This window comes from Cherax quadricarinatus, chromosome 9 (genome assembly GCF_038502225.1).
Source record: "Cherax quadricarinatus isolate ZL_2023a chromosome 9, ASM3850222v1, whole genome shotgun sequence".
Taxonomy (NCBI): domain Eukaryota; kingdom Metazoa; phylum Arthropoda; class Malacostraca; order Decapoda; family Parastacidae; genus Cherax; species Cherax quadricarinatus.
In genome coordinates this window covers 22,500,653-22,524,414 of record NC_091300.1, presented here as the reverse complement: position 1 = coordinate 22,524,414, position 23,762 = coordinate 22,500,653, and the positions used below count along the sequence as shown (strand labels likewise).

General features: G+C 39.9%; 1 protein-coding gene across 6 annotated transcripts in view; it reads left to right on the top strand.

The window, feature by feature from the left end:
• Ubr1 (Ubr1 ubiquitin ligase) overlaps positions 1–23,762 on the top strand; it is a 288,431-nt gene that overhangs the window by 96,253 nt on the left and 168,416 nt on the right. For all 6 annotated transcript variants that reach the window (XM_070083324.1, XM_070083319.1, XM_070083320.1 and 3 more), the window contains exons 16-19: positions 1,364–1,498; positions 4,656–4,804; positions 11,571–11,798; positions 23,462–23,675. In XM_070083324.1, the coding sequence (XP_069939425.1) occupies positions 1,364–1,498; positions 4,656–4,804; positions 11,571–11,798; positions 23,462–23,675 (726 nt within the window). The remainder of the gene's footprint in view (positions 1–1,363; positions 1,499–4,655; positions 4,805–11,570; positions 11,799–23,461; positions 23,676–23,762) is intronic.

Sequence of the window (23,762 nt, the reverse complement as noted above, 5' to 3'; positions counted from 1 at the left end):
CACTGTGCTCTTGGGAGATTCTGAAGAGAAGTTGCAGAGATTGGTGGATGAATTTGGTAGGGTGTGCAAAAGAAGAAAATTAAAGGTGAATACAGGAAAGAGTAAGGTTATGAGGATAACAAAAAGATTAGGTGATGAAAGATTGAATATCAGATTGGAGGGAGAGAGTATGGAGGAGGTGAACGTATTCAGATATTTGGGAGTGGACGTGTCAGCGGATGGGTCTATGAAAGATGAGGTGAATCATAGAATTGATGAGGGAAAAAGAGTGAGTGGCGCACTTAGGAGTCTGTGGAGACAAAGAACTTTGTCCTTGGAGGCAAAGAGGGGAATGTATGAGAGTATAGTTTTACCAACGCTCTTATATGGGTGTGAAGCGTGGGTGATGAATGTTGCAACGAGGAGAAGGCTGGAGGCAGTGGAGATGTCATGTCTGAGGGCAATGTGTGGTGTGAATATAATGCAGAGAATTCGTAGTTTGGAAGTTAAGAGGAGGTGCGGGATTACCAAAACTGTTGTCCAGAGGGCTGAGGAAGGGTTGTTGAGGTGGTTCGGACATGTAGAGAGAATGGAGCGAAACAGAATGACTTCAAGAGTGTATCAGTCTGTAGTGGAAGGAAGGCGGGGTAGGGGTCGGCCTAGGAAAGGTTGGAGGGAGGGGGTAAAGGAGGTTTTGTGTGCGAGGGGCTTGGACTTCCAGCAGGCATGCGTGAGCGTGTTTGATAGGAGTGAATGGAGACAAATGGTTTTTAATACTTGACGTGCTGTTGGAGTGTGAGCAAAGTAACATTTATGAAGGGATTCAGGGAAACCGGCAGGCCGGACTTGAGTCCTGGAGATGGGAAGTACAGTGCCTGCACTCTGAAGGAGGGGTGTTAATGTTGCAGTTTAAAAACTGTAGTGTAAAGCACCCTTCTGGCAAGACAGTGATGGAGTGAATGATGGTGAAAGTTTTTCTTTTTCGGGCCACCCTGCCTTGGTGGGAATCGGCCAGTGTGATAATAATAATAATAAAAAAATATAAAATATGCAATAACTTAAAACACTTGAAATTTTGGAAAGTTTCCTGACATAATATAGAGATGTGTTTACGGAGAATGTAAACAAACTGGGTGGAGTGCGCCGTATTAGAAAGACTGGGAGCCGTATAGCAAGTTTTGGTCATAATTTGAAATCGCCGTATTAGCGGAACGCTGTAAGGCGAAACACCATAAAGCGGGGCCTCTACTATATTGTATATTGTCTTTTTTCTATTGTTTTTGTTTGTTTTTGCATTTGTAGTTTTTAGTTTTTGTTATTGCTTTTTATTTGTTCATTTTAAAAGATAAAAGTATTTACAATTATTCTTTACCCTTCTGTACAGGTTATTGATGAAGTTGCAGATTTCAAGAAGTCATCTGGTGCTACAAAGGGCTATTTTGAACTTAAGAAATCCTACTACTCTCACTACAACCTCTTCTTTTACCACTACACCCGAGAAGAACAGAGCAAGTCAGAAGTAAGATCTTATGCTGGATAGTGTACAATTAATTGATCATCACAACACTGTTCTTATCTGTCTAGAGAAATTGCATATTTGTACTGTAGTAACTTTAGTTGCTTGTGTATTTTATTGGTGAAATATTATGTCTTCTAGGTAATTTTATGATTATTTTCTTAACAATAGTTAAAGCTGTATGTAGTATAGGAGTGCTGGTAATAATATTCATTGTTAAAATAGTAACTCCTTATAGAGAATGTTTCTAAACCCATATTAACCCTTTCAGTGTCAGTCCCATAATATTACAGATTGAGAGCCAGTGTTGGTCCCGTAATACTACGCTAAAATTCTAGCTCCTTCAAATCTGGTGGAAGAATGTTGGTAGGCCTACATATAAAAGAATGGGTCTGCATGGTCATTGTGTGGAGTATAAAAAAAATCTTACAGCACGCAGTGAATAATGAGAAAAAAGCTCCGACCATGTTTTTAGTTTAAAACTGTGACTTTGTGATGCATTTTCGTATGGTATTTGTGGTTGTATTCTCGTTTTCTTGATTTCATTTGATAGAATGGGAGGTATGTTACAGAAATGGAATGATTTTGATTGGTTTCATGATGAAAAGTACCTGGAAATTGAGCTCAAAGTAGCGGAAATGCTTGATTTTTTATTATGCTTGAGAGTAAACAAATACGTGTCCAATATGTGTCCAACTGGCCAGTCTAATATGCAGTCATGAATGGCTTGACATTACTTATACAATTATTATAATAATGCAATAGTCTGCATAACAGTACATCTATTTTTTGTGAGAATAAAATTTCAAAATGGAAAGCAAGAGTAATATAAGAAGGTCCTGGAGATGTGACTAATAACCAGAGAAAAATGTTATTTTAGTGCCAGGAATGTCTGCCTTGTTTATTCTGGACCCTATTTTAAAATTGGCATCTTTTGAAATTGGCCAAATTGCCAATTTCTGACCACTTCATTGGGTAGTTAAAATTGGTAAATGGGCAGTTTCTTGTACTTGATCAATAGAACAAATGGAGTTCTAGCGAATTACCTATGACTTTAGTCAGCTGGAACAGTGGAATTGGCTGAAAATACTGCACTTTATTGATTGTTTTCATAATTTAACATGTATTTTTTTTGTATATGTTGGATTTAGTAAATCTTCCCAGTTTTCAGTTATTGGAGCTATGATTGTAGTGTCTTATAGTGTAGTGTCCTCTCAATCCTGTCTTTAAAAGACAGCATTTCTAAAAATTTAGTTTGTATCTCATTCATTAACCTATTTTGTTTCATCTGTCAATTCCCCCCCCCCCCTCCTTTTTTTTCAGGTTAAGTATAATACGCACTATTAACAGTTTCTATGGCATTCACATTGTCTCAGTAAATTACATTTATTTGACCAAATAATATAAAATACAGTAGCTTTGTCAGATCTACTTCTGAACCTCTTATGAAGTCTGCTTCCACTCTCATTCTGGTGCTCATTCAACTTTTTCACATAGAGAACTTTCAAGATATTCCTGTGGCTGTACTGCATGTACAGTTTCCAGTCATGCAGGCTTGATTGTTCCCTGGTAATGAGCCTATATTTGTCTGTTCTGTTTATTTCCCACAGTATTAATGAAATATTTTTGTTCTTTATTCATCCAAAAGCAAAAGGCCTGGGTCTAAAATTCTTTCTTCATAAATGATTACTTTCTACCTTGGCACCAGTCTAGAGCACTCACTTGAAGTTTTTAAATTTTCGTGCTGTATTATTAGGCAAGAGGTTCTATACTTATGCCTCTTGCTCAAAAATGAGTTGCATATTTAAGTTAAAGATAGTTTTTAAAGTGCTCTACAAGTTCTGAATGCCATTCTTAAGTTTGTGAGCTTAGCTTGTGTTGCTGATGTTATATGTATTTCAGAGGATGGGTTTAGGGTAATTGTTATTGCTAGGGCTTTTTATTTAACTGCTTCTGTGAAGTTTTTTCCCCATTCTCCTGCTCCTTTGCTTGTCTCCCAACATTATTGCCTTGCTTTTGCTGGGAGTAGAATTTACTAGTTCCCTCTGATCCACTTCTAGCATTCTTCCACTATTTGTAAAGACGATCTTTCTTGTACTTTTTGGCACTGCTTTTTTTCCTCACTTTATAACTTAGGTTTCTTGTTCTCTTTGTTAATGGTGGTAACAAAGCTTTATTGACTTTTGTATAACCTTTGATGTTTTGTTTTTGGTCATAATGTGTCTTTTCTATCATTCAACAAGGACATTTTAAGTATTCTGTTGTCTTCAGTTATTATAATTATATTTTGGTTGTGGGAGCCATTTTGTAGAATATTTGGGTATTTTGTCTTATCAGTGTGTATTTTTTAGGTGCAGGCACCACAGTGTCGGAGTACTGGGCACGCTGTTAGGGATCATTTTAAATATCTTTGGTTGATTTTTTTTTTTGTTAACACGTCGGTAGTTTCCCACCAAGGCAGGGTGACCCAGAAAAGAAGAAACACTTTAATCATCATTCACTCCATCACTGTCTTGCCAGAGGCACACCTACACTACAGTTAAAAAAAAACTGTAACATCAACACCCCTCCAAAGTGCAGGCACTGTACTTCCCACCTCCAGGCCCCCTTGCCCATTTCTCTGAATCCCTTCATAAATGCTACTTTGCTCACACTCTAACAGCACGTCAAGTCATAAAAACTATTTGTCTCCACTCCTATCTAGCATGCTCATTCATGCTTGCTGGAAGTCCAAGCCCCTCACACACAAAATCTCCTTTACCCCCTCCCTCCAACCTTTCCTAGGACGGCCCCTACCCCGCCTTTCTTCCACTACAGATTTACATTCTCTCCGTCATTCTACTTTGCTCCATTCTCTCTAAATGTCCGAACCACCTCAACAACCTCTCCTCAGCCCTGTGGATAATACTTTTAGTAACCCCGCACCTCCTCCTGATTTCTGAACTATGAATTCTCTGTATTATATTCACACTTCACATTGCCCTCAGACATGACATCTCCACTGCCTCCAGCCTTCTTGTTGCAATGTTCACCACCCATGCTTCACACTCGTATAAGAGCATTGATACAACTATACTCTCATACCTTCCCCTCTTTGCTTCCATGGATAACGTTCTTTGTCTCCACAGACTCCTCAGTGCACTACTGTATGTATTTTCAGGTTGGGCAACGTGCAAGAAAGAAGGCAGCAGGTGAAGAGGAGTGCTGTCCACCTCCAGTCCCTCCACCCTTCACAGTACCATTTACCATGATAGTGAATATTCTTCAGTGTGATGTGTTCCTTCACATTATCAAAACTGTTCTCAAGAGGTTAGATATTTTTAATATTTTTGTTAGATCAGTTTTGTTCATTAATGTTTATATGTATATTTATATTTATATGTATATGTAGGTAGTAGGTTGGTAGACAGCAACCACCCAGGGAGGTACTACCGTTCTGCCAAGTGAGTGTAAAACGAAAGCCTGTAATTGTTTTACATGATGGTAGGATTGCTGGTGTCTTTTGTCTGTCTCATAAATATGCAAGATTATAGGTATGCCTTGCTACTTCTACTTACACTTAGGTCACACTAAACATACATGTACGCGTTTATTTATACACACTCATCTGAGTTATCTTTGATTTTATCTTAGTTCTTGTTCTAATTAATGATAGAGTAGGAGAGGTACTGTCAAGAAATTTTAATGAAAATAAGAAAAAAATTTTGGAGTTAAACAAGTTAAGAAAGCCTAGGGAACAAATGGATTTGTCAGTTTAAAACAGAGAAGGGGAGTTAGTAGATGGGGAGATGGAGATTTTGGGTGGATGGCGAGAATATTTTGAGGAGCTTTTTAATGCCGACGAAGAAAGGGAGGCGGTAATTTCATGCACTGGCAAGGGAGGTATATCATCTTTTAGGAGTGAAGAAGAGCAGGATGTGAGTGTGGGGGAGGTGCGTGAGGCATTACATAGAATGAAAGGGGGTAAAGCAGCTGGAACTGACGGGATCATGACAGAAATGTTAAAAGCGGGGGGGAGGACAGTGTTGGAGTGGTTGGTATTTTTGTTTAATAAATGTATGAAAGAGGGGAAGGTACCTAGGGATTGGCGGAGAGCGTGTATAGTCCCTTTATATAAAGGGAAGGGGGACAAAAGAGATTGTAAAAATTATAGAGGAATAAGTTTACTGAGTATACCAGGAAAAGTGTACGGTAGGGTTATTATTGAAAGAATTAGAGGTAAGACAGAATGTAGAATTGCAGATGAGCAAGGAGGCTTCAGAGTGGGTAGGGGATGTGTAGATCAAGTGTTTACATTGAAGCATATATGTGAACAGTATTTAGATAAAGGTAGGGAAGTTTTTATTGCATTTATGGATTTAGAAAAGGCATATGATAGAGTGGACAGAGGAGCAATTGTCAGCATAGTGAATCTACTATCTCAACTGCAAGCACAGGAGAAAAGAAATGAACACGGTGAACAATGCTGATATTCAATCTGAGTCGCACACAGTGACACGAGGTATCAGCTATAAAGAAACTACACTTACAAACGTTAACATGTGAAAGTTACTCGAGAAATAACTTCTTACAATGCACTGATTACTGTCAACTAGGATGGGATCACCATCTGGAACATTAGGAACAACAACAGACACTCTAGTGAGAACACTAGCTGTAACAGAGACGTCTTTCTGCAGACAGCATGTCACATCAACAAGAGATGGCATTACTAGTTGCAAGTAATCGTTTTCTGACAAGGCATCCCCTGTGGCGAAACTACTACTCGAACTAGCAGTCATTGCAGGGATAGGCTGTGTACTCAAGGCAGTCTGAGTGTCCCCGGACACAAGTCTGTAGGTATAGGTGGAACACAGACGGGAATGACAGAATTACTAGTGCCTGACCGCTCGGCTACGTTAATAAGTAATTCACGGATCTATAAGAACTTAATCTGAACTTCACATTTCGCAGCACTTTAACAAATCTCAGATACAAGCTGTGAGAACAAACACATTGCTCAAGGGCTAGGTATTGTCTTTCAGTCAGTAAGGGAATGTTGGTACTGTGGACTGATTCATATTGACTTTGACTGGCATGATACACTAAGTGAATATTCAAAAGTGACTGGGACATCTTCTCAGTGAAAATACTGAAGGGCATAAGTCAAGAAAAATGGAGAGAATGACACAATAAGCTTAAATGGAAAAAAATGCTTAACTATTCTGCATAAGTAATTAAAAATTGACAAGTTACACAGTAAGCAAAGGACTCACACAAGAAGAATATGCAATTTAACAAACACTGAAAATCAAGAGAACTTGTACTTTGCTCAAATCTAATATGCTCAACTTTTACTTTAAATTGAATAAATGGCACAGTGAGTTGTCTTTACTTTCAATGCAACAAGGAAAATACACAATAAAATAATAAAATGGACTCAATAAACTTGTGCAGAAATTAAAACAAACACACAATTCACTGAAATTAAAAAAAATAAAATGACAGACAGAATAAAATACTATGCACAGAACAGAGCATAAGAAACTGCACTGTAATAAACTGTATTGCACAACACTGCATAAAATTTTCTGCAAGAAAAACTTTAATAGCAACACAATATTTGCACAAGAATTATTGCAAAATGAGTCTATGTGCAATAATAAAAATTATAACACACAAGAAAAGAAATATATCAAGGAATGAACACTTTAACTCTTAACTGCACTTAAACAACAAGCAAAAGAACAATTTACTTTAAAAGGAGAACTTAAAAAATTTCACTAAGAGTGAATTTGTTCAATAAAATATGAAAAAAAAATTAATAGGTGCAAAAAACACAACAAAAGGGAATACAACACTTACAGAGATGCAGAACACAACACATCAACATAAACACAGTACTAGAATTTTCTTGCAATGAAACTTGATGTGTGAAAAATTTTGTAAAATTGAGTTCTTGCTGGGACTTAAAAAATGGCACTATTGTCTGTGGAAATAAGACAAATTAAACACTGGCTGAATAAAGGAATATGAACACAAGAATGTTCAACACACAGGGAACAAAAAAAATAAAATTACACAAATGCTGGGAAGAAAAAAATAACAGACAACACTGAGTTGTGATGCAGAATATGAGGTGAAAAATTTACTGAGTTAATTCACTGGAATTCTGAAGTTTAAACACAAGTTCTATATTGCTCATATGTTGCACACACAACAAAGGAAACACTAAGTACTTACTTCAAGTGTATAAAAAGATACACAACACAACAGATATAAAATAATGCACGAAAATTAACACTGAATTAAGGAGATTAAAAGAAATGAATGCAATCAGTACATGATAAACACTGAGTCTGATCAAGAGTCACTGAATGTCACTAAGAGAAAAATTCACTGGGAACACAAAAGAAATGTCTCAACACTCGCAAATGTCTCTAAAAAAAAATATTTTAGCTGTAACACTTGAAAAAATGAGACTGATGGATTGTTTATATCGTCCTGCTGCTGTCCTCTGCACAGATGATCGTAGAATTGCGCTTAAATCGGCGAGAGACAACACACAGGAGGCTTTTAAAGATGGCGCGCCACTCTCTAGCTCTTGACCCCCTATGTGGTCCTTAAAATATGGTGCTACAACCCTTAGCAGTGCACCAAAACACTGATGAGGTAGGTGAGTTGTAATGGCCGACTGTAGTTGGGTTTGTGGGTAATGGCTGAGCGAGGCGTCTGAGACCGGCAATGGTGCGACACACGTGATCGTGAGTGGCTGGGCTTATGGGTTGAACGTCGTAAGCCTCACTGAGAAAACCCACACTGCCGCGAAGATAATTCTAAGCCGGCTGGCTTAGAAGAAACCCACGAAATACTACAACACCACAAGGATGACAAGGAGCACTCAGAATGCTTGGAACTTGAATCACAAGCGATGAAGACTACTCATGTGGCTTGCTTGAGTACTGGGGTAAGACACCTGGGTTAGTTGCTAGCTGGCTTATCTTAACCCTTCACACAGAATAGCTTGATAACTTCACACGATGAGCACAGCAGGGGTGGAAGCTGGCTTGGCAGGCAAAATAATTGGATGGAGTAGGCTAGGCTGGACTGGACTCGGGTGTTCTGACTCCCCCACCACAGACTGGAAGCTGGCTTATTTTGCAAACTCGGGTCAACCCCTCGGGAGTAATGCAAAAGCAGATAACCACTAATACAAAGAGACTGACCAGTGAATAATGTAGAAGCTGGTAGAGTAGCTGGCTTGAGGTAGCTGGATGGGGTGAACCTCGGTAGGCCTACTGGTAACACGAAATGGCCGTCTTGCTGGTCGACAATTTTATCTCCAGAAATTGCTGTAATCGTCAGAATTACGATCCCACCGCTGCCACCATTTATCGTAAGGGGTTCTTGAATGGAGATATCGTAGGATAAGGTAGACACACTTGTAGGATGGTAGGTGTATTGTCAGACTGAGATGAGAGATGGAGCCCGGTGCCTAGCCTGTTCACGCCTTGTAGGTCTGCCGCCGAGTGAGAACGGGACAGAGGGATCACTGCCCATGTGGTAAGGGGTTCTTGAATGGAGATATCGTAGGATAAGGTAGACACACTTGTAGGATGGTAGGTGTATTGTCAGACTGAGATGAGAGATGGAGCCCGGTGCCTAGCCTGTTCACGCCTTGTAGGTCTGCCGCCGAGTGAGAACGGGACAGAGGGATCACTGCCCATGTGTATCCCTATGACGTCACACAAAGCCAAAGGCCTACGAGGGATCTCGTGTCTAAAGCACAGGGATGATACTAATATGCTATGCTATATAATACTGGGAATACAGGGATCAGCAACTATGCTGACACAATGTGGCAGATGTTGCAAGTATATGGAATGGGTGGTAAGTTATTAAATGCTGTAAAGAGTTTTTATGAGGATACTGAGGCTCAGGTTAGGGTGTGTAGAAGAGAGGGAGACTACTTCCCGGTAAAAGTAGGTCTTAGACAGGGATATGTAATGTCACCATGGTTGTGTAATATATTTATAGATGGGGTTGTAAAGGAAGTAAATGCTAAGGTGTTCGGGAGAGGGGTGGGATTAAATTGTGGGGAATCAAATTCAAAATGGGAATTGACACAGTTACTTTTTGCTGATGATGCTGTGCTTATGGGAGATTCTAAAGAAAAATTGCAAAGGTTAGTGGACGAATTTGGGAATGTGTGTAAAGGTAGAAAGTTGAAAGTGAACATAGAAAAGAGTAAGGTGATGAGAGTATCAAATGATTTAGATAAAGAAAAATTGGATATCAAATTGGGGAGGAGGAGTATGGAAGAAGTGAATGTTTTCAGATATTTGGGAGTTGACGTGTCAGCGGATGGATTTATGGAGGATGAGGTTAATCATAGAATTGATGTAGGAAAAAAGGTGAGTGGTGCATTGAGGTATATGTGGAGGCAAAAAATGTTATCTATGGAGGCAAAGAAGGGAATGTATGAAAGTATAGTAGTACCAACACTCTTATATGGGTGTGAAGCTTGGGTTGTAAATGCTGCAGCAAGGAGGTGGTTGGAGGCAGTGGAGATGTCCTGTCTAAGAGCAGTGTGTGGTGTAAATATTATGCAGAAAATTCGGAGTGTCGAAATTAGGAGAAGGTGTGGAGTTAATAAAAGTATTAGTCAAGAGGGCAGAAGAGGGTTTTTGAGGTGGTTTGGTCATTTAGAGAGAATGGATCAAAGTAGAATGACATGGAGAGCGTACAAATCTGTAGGGGAAGGAAGGCGGGATAGGGGTCGTCCTCGAAAAGGTTGGAGGGAGGGGGTAAAGGAGGTGTTGTGGGCGAGGGGTTTGGACTTCCAGCAAGCGTGCGTGAGCGTGTTAGATAGGAGGGAATGGAGACAAATGGTATTTGGGACCTGACGATCTGTTGGAGTGTGAGCAGGGTAATATTTAGTGAAGGGATTCAGGGAAACCGTTTATTTTATATAACCAGACTTGAGTCCTGGAAATGGGAAGTACAATGCCTGCACTCTAAAGGAGGGGTTTGGGATATTGGCAGTTTGGAGAGATATATTGTGTATTTTTATACGTATGTTCTTCTAAGCTGTTGTATTCTGGGCACCTCTGCAAAAACAGTGATCATGTGTGAGTGAGGTGAAAGTGTTGAATGATGATGAAAGTATTTTCTTTTTGGGGATTTTCTTTCTCTTTGGGTCACCCTGCCTCGGTGGGAGACGGCCGACATGTTGGAAAAAAAAAATGTTTATCTTTTTGATAATCCCAACCTGTGTTCATAAGAAAGTGTCAGTATTTTACTACTCTGATGCAGACCACCAATAAAGTGACTGTGACATTAAAATATGAATTGTATTGTCATGCTTCCTCAGTCTTCTTGTTGGTTCACAGTTTTAAATTTGACCATTAAAAGTGGTTTCACAGTTATACCTTATTGCATTTATTGCTCTTAATGCATACTATAATGAGTTAAATTTGGTTAATTTATGTTAACCTAAACTAACTCAACCTAAATAGCTTTCATTGAAAAATTAAGTATATAATGAAAAAGTAGTGTTTGCATTATAAGGTCAGGTTGGGCAACCTTCCTGCTTCATAGTCTTGCTTATTTTCTCAGGTAGTGGACTCTCATTCCCAGGTAATGTATTCTCATTCCAAAGTTGTGTGTTAATTTCCATGTATGGTACACTCATTTCTCGTTAATGTACTTGCATTCCAAGGTAGTGTATGCATTCTTCTCCATCTTCAACACGTTGATTATGATAAATTATTACAGTAGGGTTAGAACATTCTATGTCTATATGTATACATATAAGGTAAAAGGAATCCAAAGGTCAAAATTTATGAAGGGCAATCACTTATTTTGATTTATTGAAAACTTTGATAAAGACTTACTGAGGAAAAACTTTGTCTTACATTGATTTTTCTTGGATAATTGTCTTAAAAAAATAACTTTGAGACATAGGCCAAGTTGAGTTTTGAATGCTGGTGCTGTATCTGCTACGATAGTTCATATCAAGTGGCTTCATGGTATTGCAGTTTTGTAATGCACTTTCCATAGGATAATTTTTTCATTATAATTTATCACCTCACAGGATGAGCGAAACGAAAACTCAGAGTGTGAGTGAGTCGCAGCTACAGAAGGTCCTCCACTTGATTGGCTATGCCCTGCATGAGGAGGAACGATACCACCACAACAATGATCCCTATTTCCACTTCACACGTCGTGCCCAAAAAATTAATCTGTTGTCCCTGCTTGAGGGTTTAGTGGGACATAACCGAACATCAACACACAAAGATCTCCTGGCTTGGACCATTAGAAAGTGAGTGTTAAAGTACCGTGTTTGAGTTGGTAATTATTTACATCTGGCTCTCAGACGGTCAGGGATAACTATAAAATTTTGTTAGATTTTATATTTGGTAGATAGCAACCATTCAGGGAGGTACTACCATTGTACCAAGGGAGTGTTAAAAAGGAAGCTTGTATTTGTTTTACACGATGGTAGGATTGCTGGTGTTTTTTTTTTCTGTCTCGTAAACATGCAAGATTCAGGTACGTCTAGCTTCTACTTGCACTTTTTTTTTTTTTTTTTTAACAAGTCGGCCGTCTCCCACCGAGGCAGGGTGACCCAAAAATAAGGAAAATCCCCAAAAAGAAAATACTTTCATCATATATATACATATATGTATACAGTGGACCCCCGCATACCGTTGGCCTTACATAACGTTAAATCCGCATACCGCTACATTTTATCGCCAAGATTTTGCCTCGCATACCGCTAAAAAACCCGCTCAACGCTGTTCGTCTGAGACGCGTCTATGTGCGGCCTGAGCCACGCTCACATGTTCCGCCGGTGGCATTGTTTACCAGCCAGCCTCCGCGGTAACATCCAAGCATACAATCGGAACATTTCGTATTATTAGTGTTTTTGGTGATTTTATCTGCAAAATAAGTGACCATGGGCCCCAAGAAAGCTTCTAGTGCCAACCCTACAGCAATAAGGGTGAGAATTACTATAGAGATGAAGAAAAAGATCATTGATAAGTATGAAAGTGGAGTGCGTGTCTCCGAGCTGGCCAGGTTGTATAATAAACCCCAATCAACCATCGCTACTATTGGTGGTACAGCTGCTGCTGCTGCTGTACCACCGTCAGCTGCTGCTGCTGCTGTACCACCGTCAGCTGCTGCTGCTGCTGTACCACCGTCAGCTGCTGCTGCTGCTGTAGCATCGTCTGCTGCTGCTGTAGCATCGTCTGCTGCTGCTGTAGCATCGTCTGCTGCTGCTGTAGCACTGTCAGCTGCTGCTGCTGTTGTACCACTGTCAGCTGCTGCTGCTGCTGTAGTACTTCCCATCTCCAGGACTCGAGTCCGGCCTGCCAGTTTCCCCGAATCCCTTAATAAATGTTACTTTGCTCACACTCCAACAGCACGTCAAGTATTAAAAACCATTTGTCTCCATTCACTCCTATCAAATGCTCAAGCATGCCTGCTGGAAGTCCAAGCCCCTCGCACACAAAACCTCCTTTACCTCTCCCTCCAACCTTTCCTAGACCGACCCCTACCCGGCCTTCCTTCCACTACAGACTGATACTCTTGAAGTCATTCTGTTTGGCTCCATTCTCTCTACATGTCCGACCCACCTCAACAACCCTTCCTCAGCCCTCTGGACAACAGTTTTGGTAATCCCGCACCTCCTCCTAACTTCCAAACTACGAATTCTCTGCATTATATTCACACCACACATTGCCCTCAGACATGACATCTCCACTGCCTCCAGCCTTCTCCTCACTGCAACATTTATCACCCATGCTTCACACCCATATAAGAGCGTTGGTAAAACTATACTCTCATACATTCCCCTCTTTGCCTCCAAGGACAAAGTTCTTTGTCTCCACAGACTCCTAAGTGCACCGCTCACCCTTTTCCCCTCATCAATTCTATGATTCACCTCATCTTTCATAGACCCATCCGCTGACACGTTCACTCCCAAATATCTGAATACGTTCACCTCCTCCATACTCTCTCCCTCCAATCTGATATTCAATCTTTCATCACCTAATCTTTTTGTTATCCTCATAACCTTACTCTTTCCTGTATTCACCTTTAATTTTTCTTCTTTTGCATACCCTACCAAATTCATCCACCAACCTCTGCAACTTCTCTTCAGAATCTCCCAAGAGCAGAGTGTCATCAGCAAAGAGCAACTGTGACAACTCCCACTTTGTGTGATTCTTTATCTTTAAACTCCACGCCTCTTACCAAGACCCTCGCATTTACTTCTCTTACAACCCCATCTATAAAAAATATATTAAACAACCACGGTGACATCACACATCCTTGTCCAAGGCCTACTTTTACTGGGAAATAATTTCCCTCTTTCCTACATACCTCTTTAGCCTTATCTAAATACTGTTCGCTTATATGTTTCACTGTAAACACCTGGTCCACACACCCCCTACCTTTCTTAAAGCCTCCTTGTTAATCTGCTATCCTATTCTCCATCTTACTCTTAATTCTTTCAATAATAACTACCATACACTTTACCAGGTATACTCAACAGACTTCTACCCCTATAATTTTTGCACTCTCTTTTGTTCCCTTTGCCTTTATACAAAGGAACTATGCATGCTCTCTGCCAATCCCTAGGTACCTTACCCTCTTCCATACATTTATTAAATAATTGCACCAACCACTCCAAAACTATATCCCCACCTGCTTTTAACATTTCTATCTTTAATCCCATCAATCCCGGCTGCCTTACCCCCTTTCATTTTACCTACTGCCTCACGAACTTCCCTCACACTCACAACTGGCTCTTCCTCACTCCTACAAGATGTTATTCCTCCTTGCCCTATACACGAAATCACAGCTTCCCTATCTTCATCAACATTTAACAGTTCCTCAAAATATTCCTTCCATCTTCCCAATACAGTGGACCCCCGGTTAACGAACTTTTTTCATTCCAGTAGTATGTTCAGGTGCCAGTACTGACCGAATTTTTTCCCATAAGGAATATTGTGAAGTAGATTAGTCAATTTCAGACCCCCAAACATACACATACAAACGCACTTACATAAATACACTTACATAATTGGTCGCATTTGGAGGTGATCGTTATGCGGGGGTCCACTGTACCTTTAACTCTCCATTTAATAACTCTCCTCTCCTATTTTTAACTGACAAATCCACTTGTTCTTTAGGCTTCCTTAACTTGTTAATCTCACTCCAAAACTTTTTCTTATTTTCAACAAAATTTGTTGATAACATCTCACCCACTCTCTCATTTGCTCTCTTTTTACATTGCTTCACCACTCTTTTTCTCCATATACTCTTCCCTCCTTGCATCACTTCTACTTTGTAAAAACTTCTCATATGCTAACTTTTTTCCCCTTACTACTCTCTTTACATCATTCCACCAATCGCTCCTCTTCCCTCCCGCACCCACTTTCCTGTAACCACAAACTTCTGCTGAACACTCTAACACTACATTTTTAAACCTACCCCATACCTCTTCGACCCCATTGCCTATGCTCTCATTAGCCCATCTGTCCTCCAATAGCTATTTATATCTTAACCTAACTGCCTCCTCTTTTAGTTTATAAACCTTCAGCTCTCTCTTCCCTGATGCTTCTATTCTCCTTGTATCCCATCTACCTTTTACTCTCAGTGTAGCTACAACTAAAAAGTGATCTGATATATCTGTGGCCCCTCTATAAACATGTACATCCTGAAGTCTACTAAACAGTCTTTTATCTACCAATACATAATCCAACAAACTACTGTCATTTCACCCTACATCATATCTTGTATACTTATTTATCCTCTTTTTCTTAAAATATGTATTACCTATAACTAAACCCCTTTCTATACAAAGTTCAATCAAAGGGCTCCCATTATCATTTACACCTGGCACCCCAAACTTACCTACCACACCCTCTCTAAAAGTTTCTCCTACTTTAGCATTCAGGTTCCCTACCACAATTACACTCTCACTTGGTTCAAAGGTTCCTATACATTCACTTAACATCTCTCAAAATCTCTCTCTCTCCTCTACATTCCTCTCTTCTCCAGGTGCATACATGCTTATTATGACCCACTTTTCGCATCCAACCTTTACTTTAATCCACATAATCCTTGAATTTACACATTCATATTCTCTTTTCTCCTTCCATAACTGATCCTTCAACATTACTGCTACCCCTTCCTTAGCTCTAACTCTCTCAGATACTCCAGATTTAATCCCATTTATTTCCCCCCACCGAAACTTCCCTACCCCCCTTCAGCTTTGTTTCGCTTAGGGCCAGGACATCCAATTTCTTTTCATTCATAACATCAGCAATCATCTGTTTCTTGTCATCCGCACTACATCCACTCACATTCAAGCATCCCAGTTTTATAAAGTTTTTCTTCTCTTTTTTAGTAAATGTCTACAGGAGAAGGGGTTACTAGCCCATCGCTCCTGGCATTTTAGTCGCCTCATACGACACGCATGGCTTATGGAGGAAAGATTCTTTTCCACTTCCCCATGGACAATAGAAGAAATAAAGAAGAACAAGAGCTATTTAGAAAAAGGAGAAAAACCTAGATGTATGTATATATATATATGCATGTGCGTGTCTGTGAAGTGTGACCAAAGTGTAAGTAGGAGTAGCAAGATATCCCTGTTATCTAGCGTTTTTACGAGACAGAAAAAGACACCAGCAATCCTACCATTATAGGGGAATAAGTTTACGGAGTATACCAGGTAAATGCACAAATAACCCACACATAGAAGAGAGGAACTTACGACGACATTTCGATCTGACTTGGATCATTTACAAAGTCACGCTAATGAAAAGGAGAGGAGTATATAAAGGCAGGAGGTGGTAGTGGTAGTAGTGGAGGTAGAAGGTAGTAGGTGGAGGAGGAGCCAGTCAAATACTAAGAAAGAGGAGCACTGCAAGGGAGCTAGGGGCCCACAGAGGGTAAAAGCAAGAGCACACAGGGAAAAAAATAAATAATGAAGGAACAAATACCCAAGGCAGAAGAGAGACAACCCAAAGGAGAAAAAGGAAAGAGGAAAGGGGAAGAGGGAGAAGAAGAAAAAGGAATCAAGTTAAGTCATGGGTGTTCTGAAGTATGGAGCATTTTAAAATGTAGTGGGAAAGGAAGGCATCTACAGAGACAAAGCCAGGACTAAGATTCATATGAGGAAAGTTGTGTATAAGGGAGGATTCAACCAGACAGCAACTGTTAAAATTGGAAGTAGTGAAGACAGTTTTAGCAGAAGACCAGTCAATAGGATGACTGTGATCTCTGACATGTCAGAAAAGAGCATTGTTAGTGTCAGCAAGCCTAACACTACTTTTGTGCTCCCCAAGTCTGTCAGAAAGAGATCGGCCAGTTTCTCCAAAGTACTGAAGAGGACAGGAGGAACAAGAAATAGAGTAGACACCAGGAGCATTTATAGAGGGAGGAGAGGTATGAACGAGATTAGTGCGAAGAGTGTTAGTCTGGCGAAAAGTAAGTTTGATGTCTAAGGAATGGAGAGAGTTGTTGAGATTAGAAAGACCGGAAGGCAGAGGGCAGAAGAGTTCCTAGGAGTAGAGAGTTTGGGAGAGAAGAAATTACATTTAGCACATGAGAAGGCAGTCTACGAAATAGGAAGGGTAGCCAAGATAGGAAAATGAATTACGAAGCTTGGAAATCTCTGATTGAAGGAACTGAGGATCACAAATGCAGAGAGCACGGAGGAAGAAGGAGATGAGAACACTTTTCCTGACAGAGGAAGCATGATAAGAAAAGTAGTGAATGTACATGCAACTGTGCATAGGCTTGCAGTAAATGGAAAAGGCAAAACCTGTATCTGAGCGGTGAACATGTAAATGGTCCAAGTCAGACTGAAACGTCGTCGTAAGCTCATCTCTTCTATGTGCGAGTTATTTGTGTATCACTCCAGTCATGGTATTGTGCCTTTTTAGTTATTTATACCAGGTAAAGTGTACGGTAGGGTTATTATTGAAAGAATTAGAGGTAAAACAGAAAGTAGGATTGCAGATGAGCAAGGAGGCTTTAGAATAGGTAGTAAGTTACTAAATGCTGTAAAGAGTTTTTATGAGGATAGTGAGGCTCAGGTTAGGGTATGTAGGAGAGAGGGAGATTACTTCCCGGTAAAAGTAGGTCTTACACAGGGATGTGTAATGTCGCCATGGTTGTTTTATATATTTATAGATGGCGTTGTAAAAGAAGTAAATGCTAGGGTGTTGGGGACGGGTGGGATGAAATTAGGAGGAATCAAGTAAAATGGAAGTTGACAGTTACTTTTTGCTGATGATACTGTGCTTATGGGAGATTCTAAAGAAAAGTTGCCAAGGTTGGTGGAAGAGTTTGGGAGGGTGTGTAAAGGTAGAAAGTTGAAAGTGAACATAGATAAGAGTAAGGTGATGAAGGTATCCAACGATTTAGATAAAGAAAAATTGGATATCACATTGGAGAGAGGGAGTATGGAAGAAGTGAATGTTTTCAGATATTTGGGAATTGACTTGTCAGTGGATGGGTTTATGAAAGATGAGGTTAACCATAGAACTGATAAAGGAAAAAAGGTGAGTGGTGCATTGAGGTATCTGTGGAAACAAAAAACGTTATCTATGGAGGCAAAGAAGGGAATGTATGAAAGTGTAGTGGTATCAACACTCTTAATATAGGTGTGAAGCCTGGGATGTAAATGCTGCAGTGAGGAGGCAGCTGGAGGCAGTGGAGATGTCTTATCTAAAGGCAGTGTGTGGTGTAAATATTATGCAGAGAATTTGGAGTGTGGAAATTAGGAGAAGGTGTGGAATTACTAAAAGTATTAGTCAGAGGGCTGAAGAGGGGTTGGTGAGGTGGTTTGGTCATTTAGAGAGAATGGATCGTAGTATAGTGATTTGGAGAGCGTATAAATCTGTAGGGGAAGGAAGGACGGGTAGGGGTCATCCTCAAAAAGGTTGGAGGGAGGGGTAAAGGAGGTTTTGTGGGTTACGGGCTTTGACTTCCAGCAAGCGTGTGTGAGCTTGTTGGATAGGAGTGAATGGAAATGAATGGTTTTAGACCTGACTAGCTGTTGGAGTGTGAGCAGGGTAGTATTTAGTGAAGGGATTTAGGGAAACCGGTTAGCCGGACTTGAGTCCTGGAAATGGGAAGTACAATGCCTGCACTTTGGAGGAGGGGTTTGGGATATTGACAGTTTGGGTGATTTCTGAACTGTTGTATCTGAGCGCCTCTGAAAAGACAGTGATTATGTGTGAGTGAGGTGAAAGTGTTGAATGATGATGAAAGTATTTTCTTTTTGAGGATTGTCTTTCTTTTTGGTTCACCCTGCCTCGGTGGGTGACGGTTGGCTGACTTGTTGGAAAAAAAAAAAAATCCATTTGTATCATGCGTCTTGACCTATATATTTGAATGTGTGGAAAATGAGATGAGTGTTGTATGTAATCCTTTGACAGTTTCTTTCTTGATGTATCAAATCACAAACTTGATTTGTTTAGCTTAAGCTTATTGTGTGGGCTAAACATTGTCAAATGATTTTGCCATTGTGTTGGTACCTATATTTTCTTTCAGCAAACCAGCTGTATTCCACTGAAGCAGTGTGGTTCCCCCCCCCCCCCCCCACCAAAAAAAAATTATATATATATATATATATATAATATACATAGTTCCTTTGTATAAAGGCAAAGGGGATAAAAGAGAGTGCAAAAATTATAGGGGGATAAGTCTGTTGAGTGTACCTGGTAAAGTGTATGGTAGAGTTATAATTGAAAGAATTAAGAGTAAGACGGAGAATAGGATAGCAGATGAACAAGGAGGCTTTAGGAAAGGTAGGGGGTGTGTGGACCAGGTGTTTACAGTGAAACATATAAGTGAACAGTATTTAGATAAGGCTAAAGAGGTCTTTGTGGCATTTATGGATTTGGAAAAGGCGTATGACAGGGTGGATAGGGGGGCAATGTGGCAGATGTTGCAAGTGTATGGTGTAGGAGGTAGGTTACTGAAAGCAGTGAAGAGTTTTTACGAGGATAGTGAGGCTCAAGTTAGAGTATGTAGGAAAGAGGGAAATTTTTTCCCAGTAAAAGTAGGCCTTAGCCAAGGATGTGTGATGTCACCGTGGTTGTTTAATATATTTATAGATGGGGTTGTAAGAGAAGTAAATGCGAGGGTCTTGGCAAGAGGCGTGGAGTTAAAAGATAAAGAATCACACACAAAGTGGGAGTTGTCACAGCTGCTCTTTGCTGATGACACTGTGCTCTTGGGAGATTCTGAAGAGAAGTTGCAGAGATTGGTGGATGAATTTGGTAGGGTGTGCAAAAGAAGAAAATTAAAGGTGAATACAGGAAAGAGTAAGGTTATTAGGATAACAAAAAGATTAGGTGATGAAAGATTGAATATCAGATTGGAGGGAGAGAGTATGGAGGAGGTGAATGTACTCAGATATTTGGGAGTGGACGTGTCAGCGGATGGGTCTATGAAAGATGAGGTGAATCATAGAATTGATGAGGGAAAAAGAGTGAGTGGTGCACTTAGGAGTCTGTGGAGACAAAGAACTTTGTCCTTGGAGGCAAAGAGGGGAATGTATGAGAGTATAGTTTTACCAACGCTCTTATATGGGTGTGAAGCGTGGGTGATGAATGTTGCAGCGAGGAGAAGGCTGGAGGCAGTGGAGATGTCGTGTCTGAGGGCAATGTGTGGTGTGAATATAATGCAGAGAATTCGTAGTTTGGAGTTAGGAGGAGGTGCGGGATTACCAAAACTGTTGTCCAGAGGGCTGAGGAAGGGTTGTTGAGGTGGTTCGGACATGTAGAGAGAATGGAGCGAAACAGAATGACTTCAAGAGTGTATCAGTCTGTAGTGGAAGGAAGGCGGGGTAGGGGTCGGCCTAGGAAGGGTTGGAGGGAGGGGGTAAAGGAGGTTTTGTGTGCGAGGGGCTTGGACTTCCAGCAGGCATGCGTGAGCGTGTTTGATAGGAGTGAATGGAGACAAATGGTTTTTAATACTTGACGTGCTGTTGGAGTGTGAGCAAAATAACATTTATGAAGGGATTCAGGGAAACCGGCAGGCCGGACTTGAGTCCTGGAGATGGGAAGTACAGTGCCTGCACTCTGAAGGAGGGGTGTTAATGTTGCAGTTTAAAAACTGTAGTGTAAAGCACCCTTCTGGCAAGACAGTGATGGAGTGAATGATGGTGAAAGTTTTTCTTTTTCGGGCCACCCTGCCTTGGTGGGAATCGGCCGGTGTGATAATAAAAAAAAAATATATATATATATATATATATGTATATATATATGTTCTTTCTTCTTTCTTTCAACGTACCAGCCGTATCCCACTGAGGTGGTGTGGCCCAAAAGAAAAAACTAAAGTTTCTCTTTTTAAATTTAGTAATATATACAGGAGAAGGGGTTACTAGCCCCTTGCTCCTGGCATTTTAGTCGCCTCTTACAACATGCATGGCTTACGGAGGAAGAATTCTGTTCCACTTCCCCATGGAGGTAAGAGGAAATAAACAAGAACAAGAACTAGAAAGAAAATAAAAGAAAACCCAGAGGGGTGTATGTGTATATATATGCTTGTACATGTATGTGTAGTGTGACCTAAATGCAAGTAGAAGTCGCAAGACATACCTGAAATCTTGCATGTTTATGAGACAGACAAAAGACATATATATATATGTATATATATATATATGTATATATATATATATATATGTATATATATATATATATGTATATATATATATATATGTATATATATATATATATGTATATATATGTATATATATATGTGTGTGTGTGTGTAAAGGTAGAAAGTTGAAAGTGAACATAGAAAAGATTAAGGTGATGGTGTCAAATGATTTAGATAAAGAAAAATTGGATATCAAATTGGGGAGGAGGAGTATGGAAGAAGTGAATGTTTTCAGATACTTGGGAGTTGACGTGTCGGCGGATGGATTTATGAAGGATGAGGTTAATCATAGAATTGATGAGGGAAAAAAGGTGAGTGGTGCGTTGAGGTATATGTGGAGTCAAAAAACGTTATCTATGGAGGCAAAGAAGGGAATGTATGAAAGTATAGTAGTACCAACACTCTTATATGGGTGTGAAGCTTGGGTGGTAAATGCAGCAGCGAGGAGACGGTTGGAGGCAGTGGAGGTGTCCTGTTTAAGGGCAATGTGTGGTGTAAATATTATGCAGAAAATTCGGAGTGTGGAAATTAGGAGAAGGTGTGGAGTTAATAAAAGTATTAGTCAGAGGGCAGAAGAGGGGTTGTTGAGGTGGTTTGGTCATTTAGAGAGAATGGATCAAAGTAGAATGACATGGAAAGCATATAAATCTATAGGGGAAGGAAGGCGGGGTAGGGGTCGTCCTCGAAAGGGTTGGAGAGAGGGGGTAAAGGAGGTTTTGTGGGTAAGGGGCTTGGACTTCCAGCAAGCGTGCGTGAGCGTGTTAGATAGGAGTGAATGGAGACGAATGGTACTTGGGACCTGACGATCTGTTGGAGTGTGAGCAGGGTAATATTTAGTGAAGGGATTCAGGGAAACCAGTTATTTTCATATAGTCGGACTTGAGTCCTGGAAATGGGAAGTACAATGCCTGCACTTTAAAGGAGGGGTTTGGGATATTGGCAGTTTGGAGGGATATGTTGTGTATCTTTATATGTGTATGCTTCTAGACTGTTGTATTCTGAGCACTTCTGCAAAAACAGTGATAATGTGCGAGTGTGGTGAAAGTGTTGAATGATGATGAAAGTATTTTCTTTTTGGGGATTTTCTTTCTTTTTTGGGTCACCCTGCCTCGGTGGGAGACGGCCGACTTGTTGAAAAAAAAAATATATATATATATATATATATATATATATATATATATATATATATATATATATATATATATATATATAATTTTTTTTATAGTAATGTCTGCAGGAGAAGGGGTTACTAGCTCCTTGCTCCCGCCATGTTAGTTGCCTCTTACAACACGCATGGCTTATTGAGGAAGAATTTTGTTCACTTTCCCATGGAGATAAGAGGAAATAAACAAGAACTAGTAAGAAAATAGAAGGAAACCCAGAGGGGTGTGTATGTGTATGCTTGTACATGCATGTGTAGTGTGACCTAAATATAAGTAGTAGTAGCAAGATGTACCTGAAATTTTGCATGTTTATGAAACAGAAAAAATGCACCAGCAATCCTACCATCATGTAAAACAATTACAGGTTTCCGTTTTACACTCGCTTGGCAGGACGGTAGTACATCCCTGGGTAGTTGCTGTCTACCAACCTACTACCTACCTATTACTAAGTAATAAGAATTTAGAGAAAAGAATGATTGCAGATGTTAGGAATACAGTGTCTATTCTCTGAAGGATGAGCACGGATGTTCTAGTTCAGAGGATCATTTAAATTGTGAAATCCCTTCTCTTTTGGCAAGAAAGCAATAGAATTGTTGATTAGTAATATGGTTTCTGCTTTGGGCCTCATTGCCTTGGAAGTAGTCAGTGTGTATAAAATATGAATCAAAGGAACCTGTCTTAGCACAGAATGAAACAAAGTTGCTCAGGAGAGTTTGGATACAGAAGTAAAAAGATTTGAATTAGATATAATGACATGCATGGCCAAGGACCATCAATGATATACAGATCTGTGTTTTGTGTAGATCATTTATGTAAGCATTATCTGGAAGAATTGAGACATTCTGTTGTGAGAATAAATTTAAATTGTTATGTTCACCAAATAAACAAGATTAAAATTGGAAAAGCTTGGGGTGTAGATATACTGCAGAGAATATCCACTTTCATAATATCATTTATTGTACTACACTTTTCTTGTCCAAAAAGTGCGTCGCCTAACTTTTAATTCTAATGTATTACTGTTTTACAGTATAATCAGTGTATATAGAGTCCCACCTTGGTGGGAGATGGCCAGTGTGTTAAGAAAAAAATAATGTAATGTTTGTAAACTAATTGACCTACCATATCACTTCAGGTACCATGCAGTTCTCATATTGTCAACGGACTCTGCAAAACAAAGCCAGGCATCGGAAGCAGTGCTGGCATCAACCTCTACCTCTGAGTTAGCCACAGCCTCGGCTGAGAAGAAACGGAGAGCTGATATTGCAGCCCAAAGGAAAGCTCGCATTATGGCCAAGATGGCATCCATGCAACAAAATTTCATTAAAACAAATGAAACATTTTTCCAGGTTAGAGAGAAAATTATTGATAAAGTACTGTAAAATTATCTGTTATTGTTACTTGAAATACTACATGTATGCATGCATACAGACAAA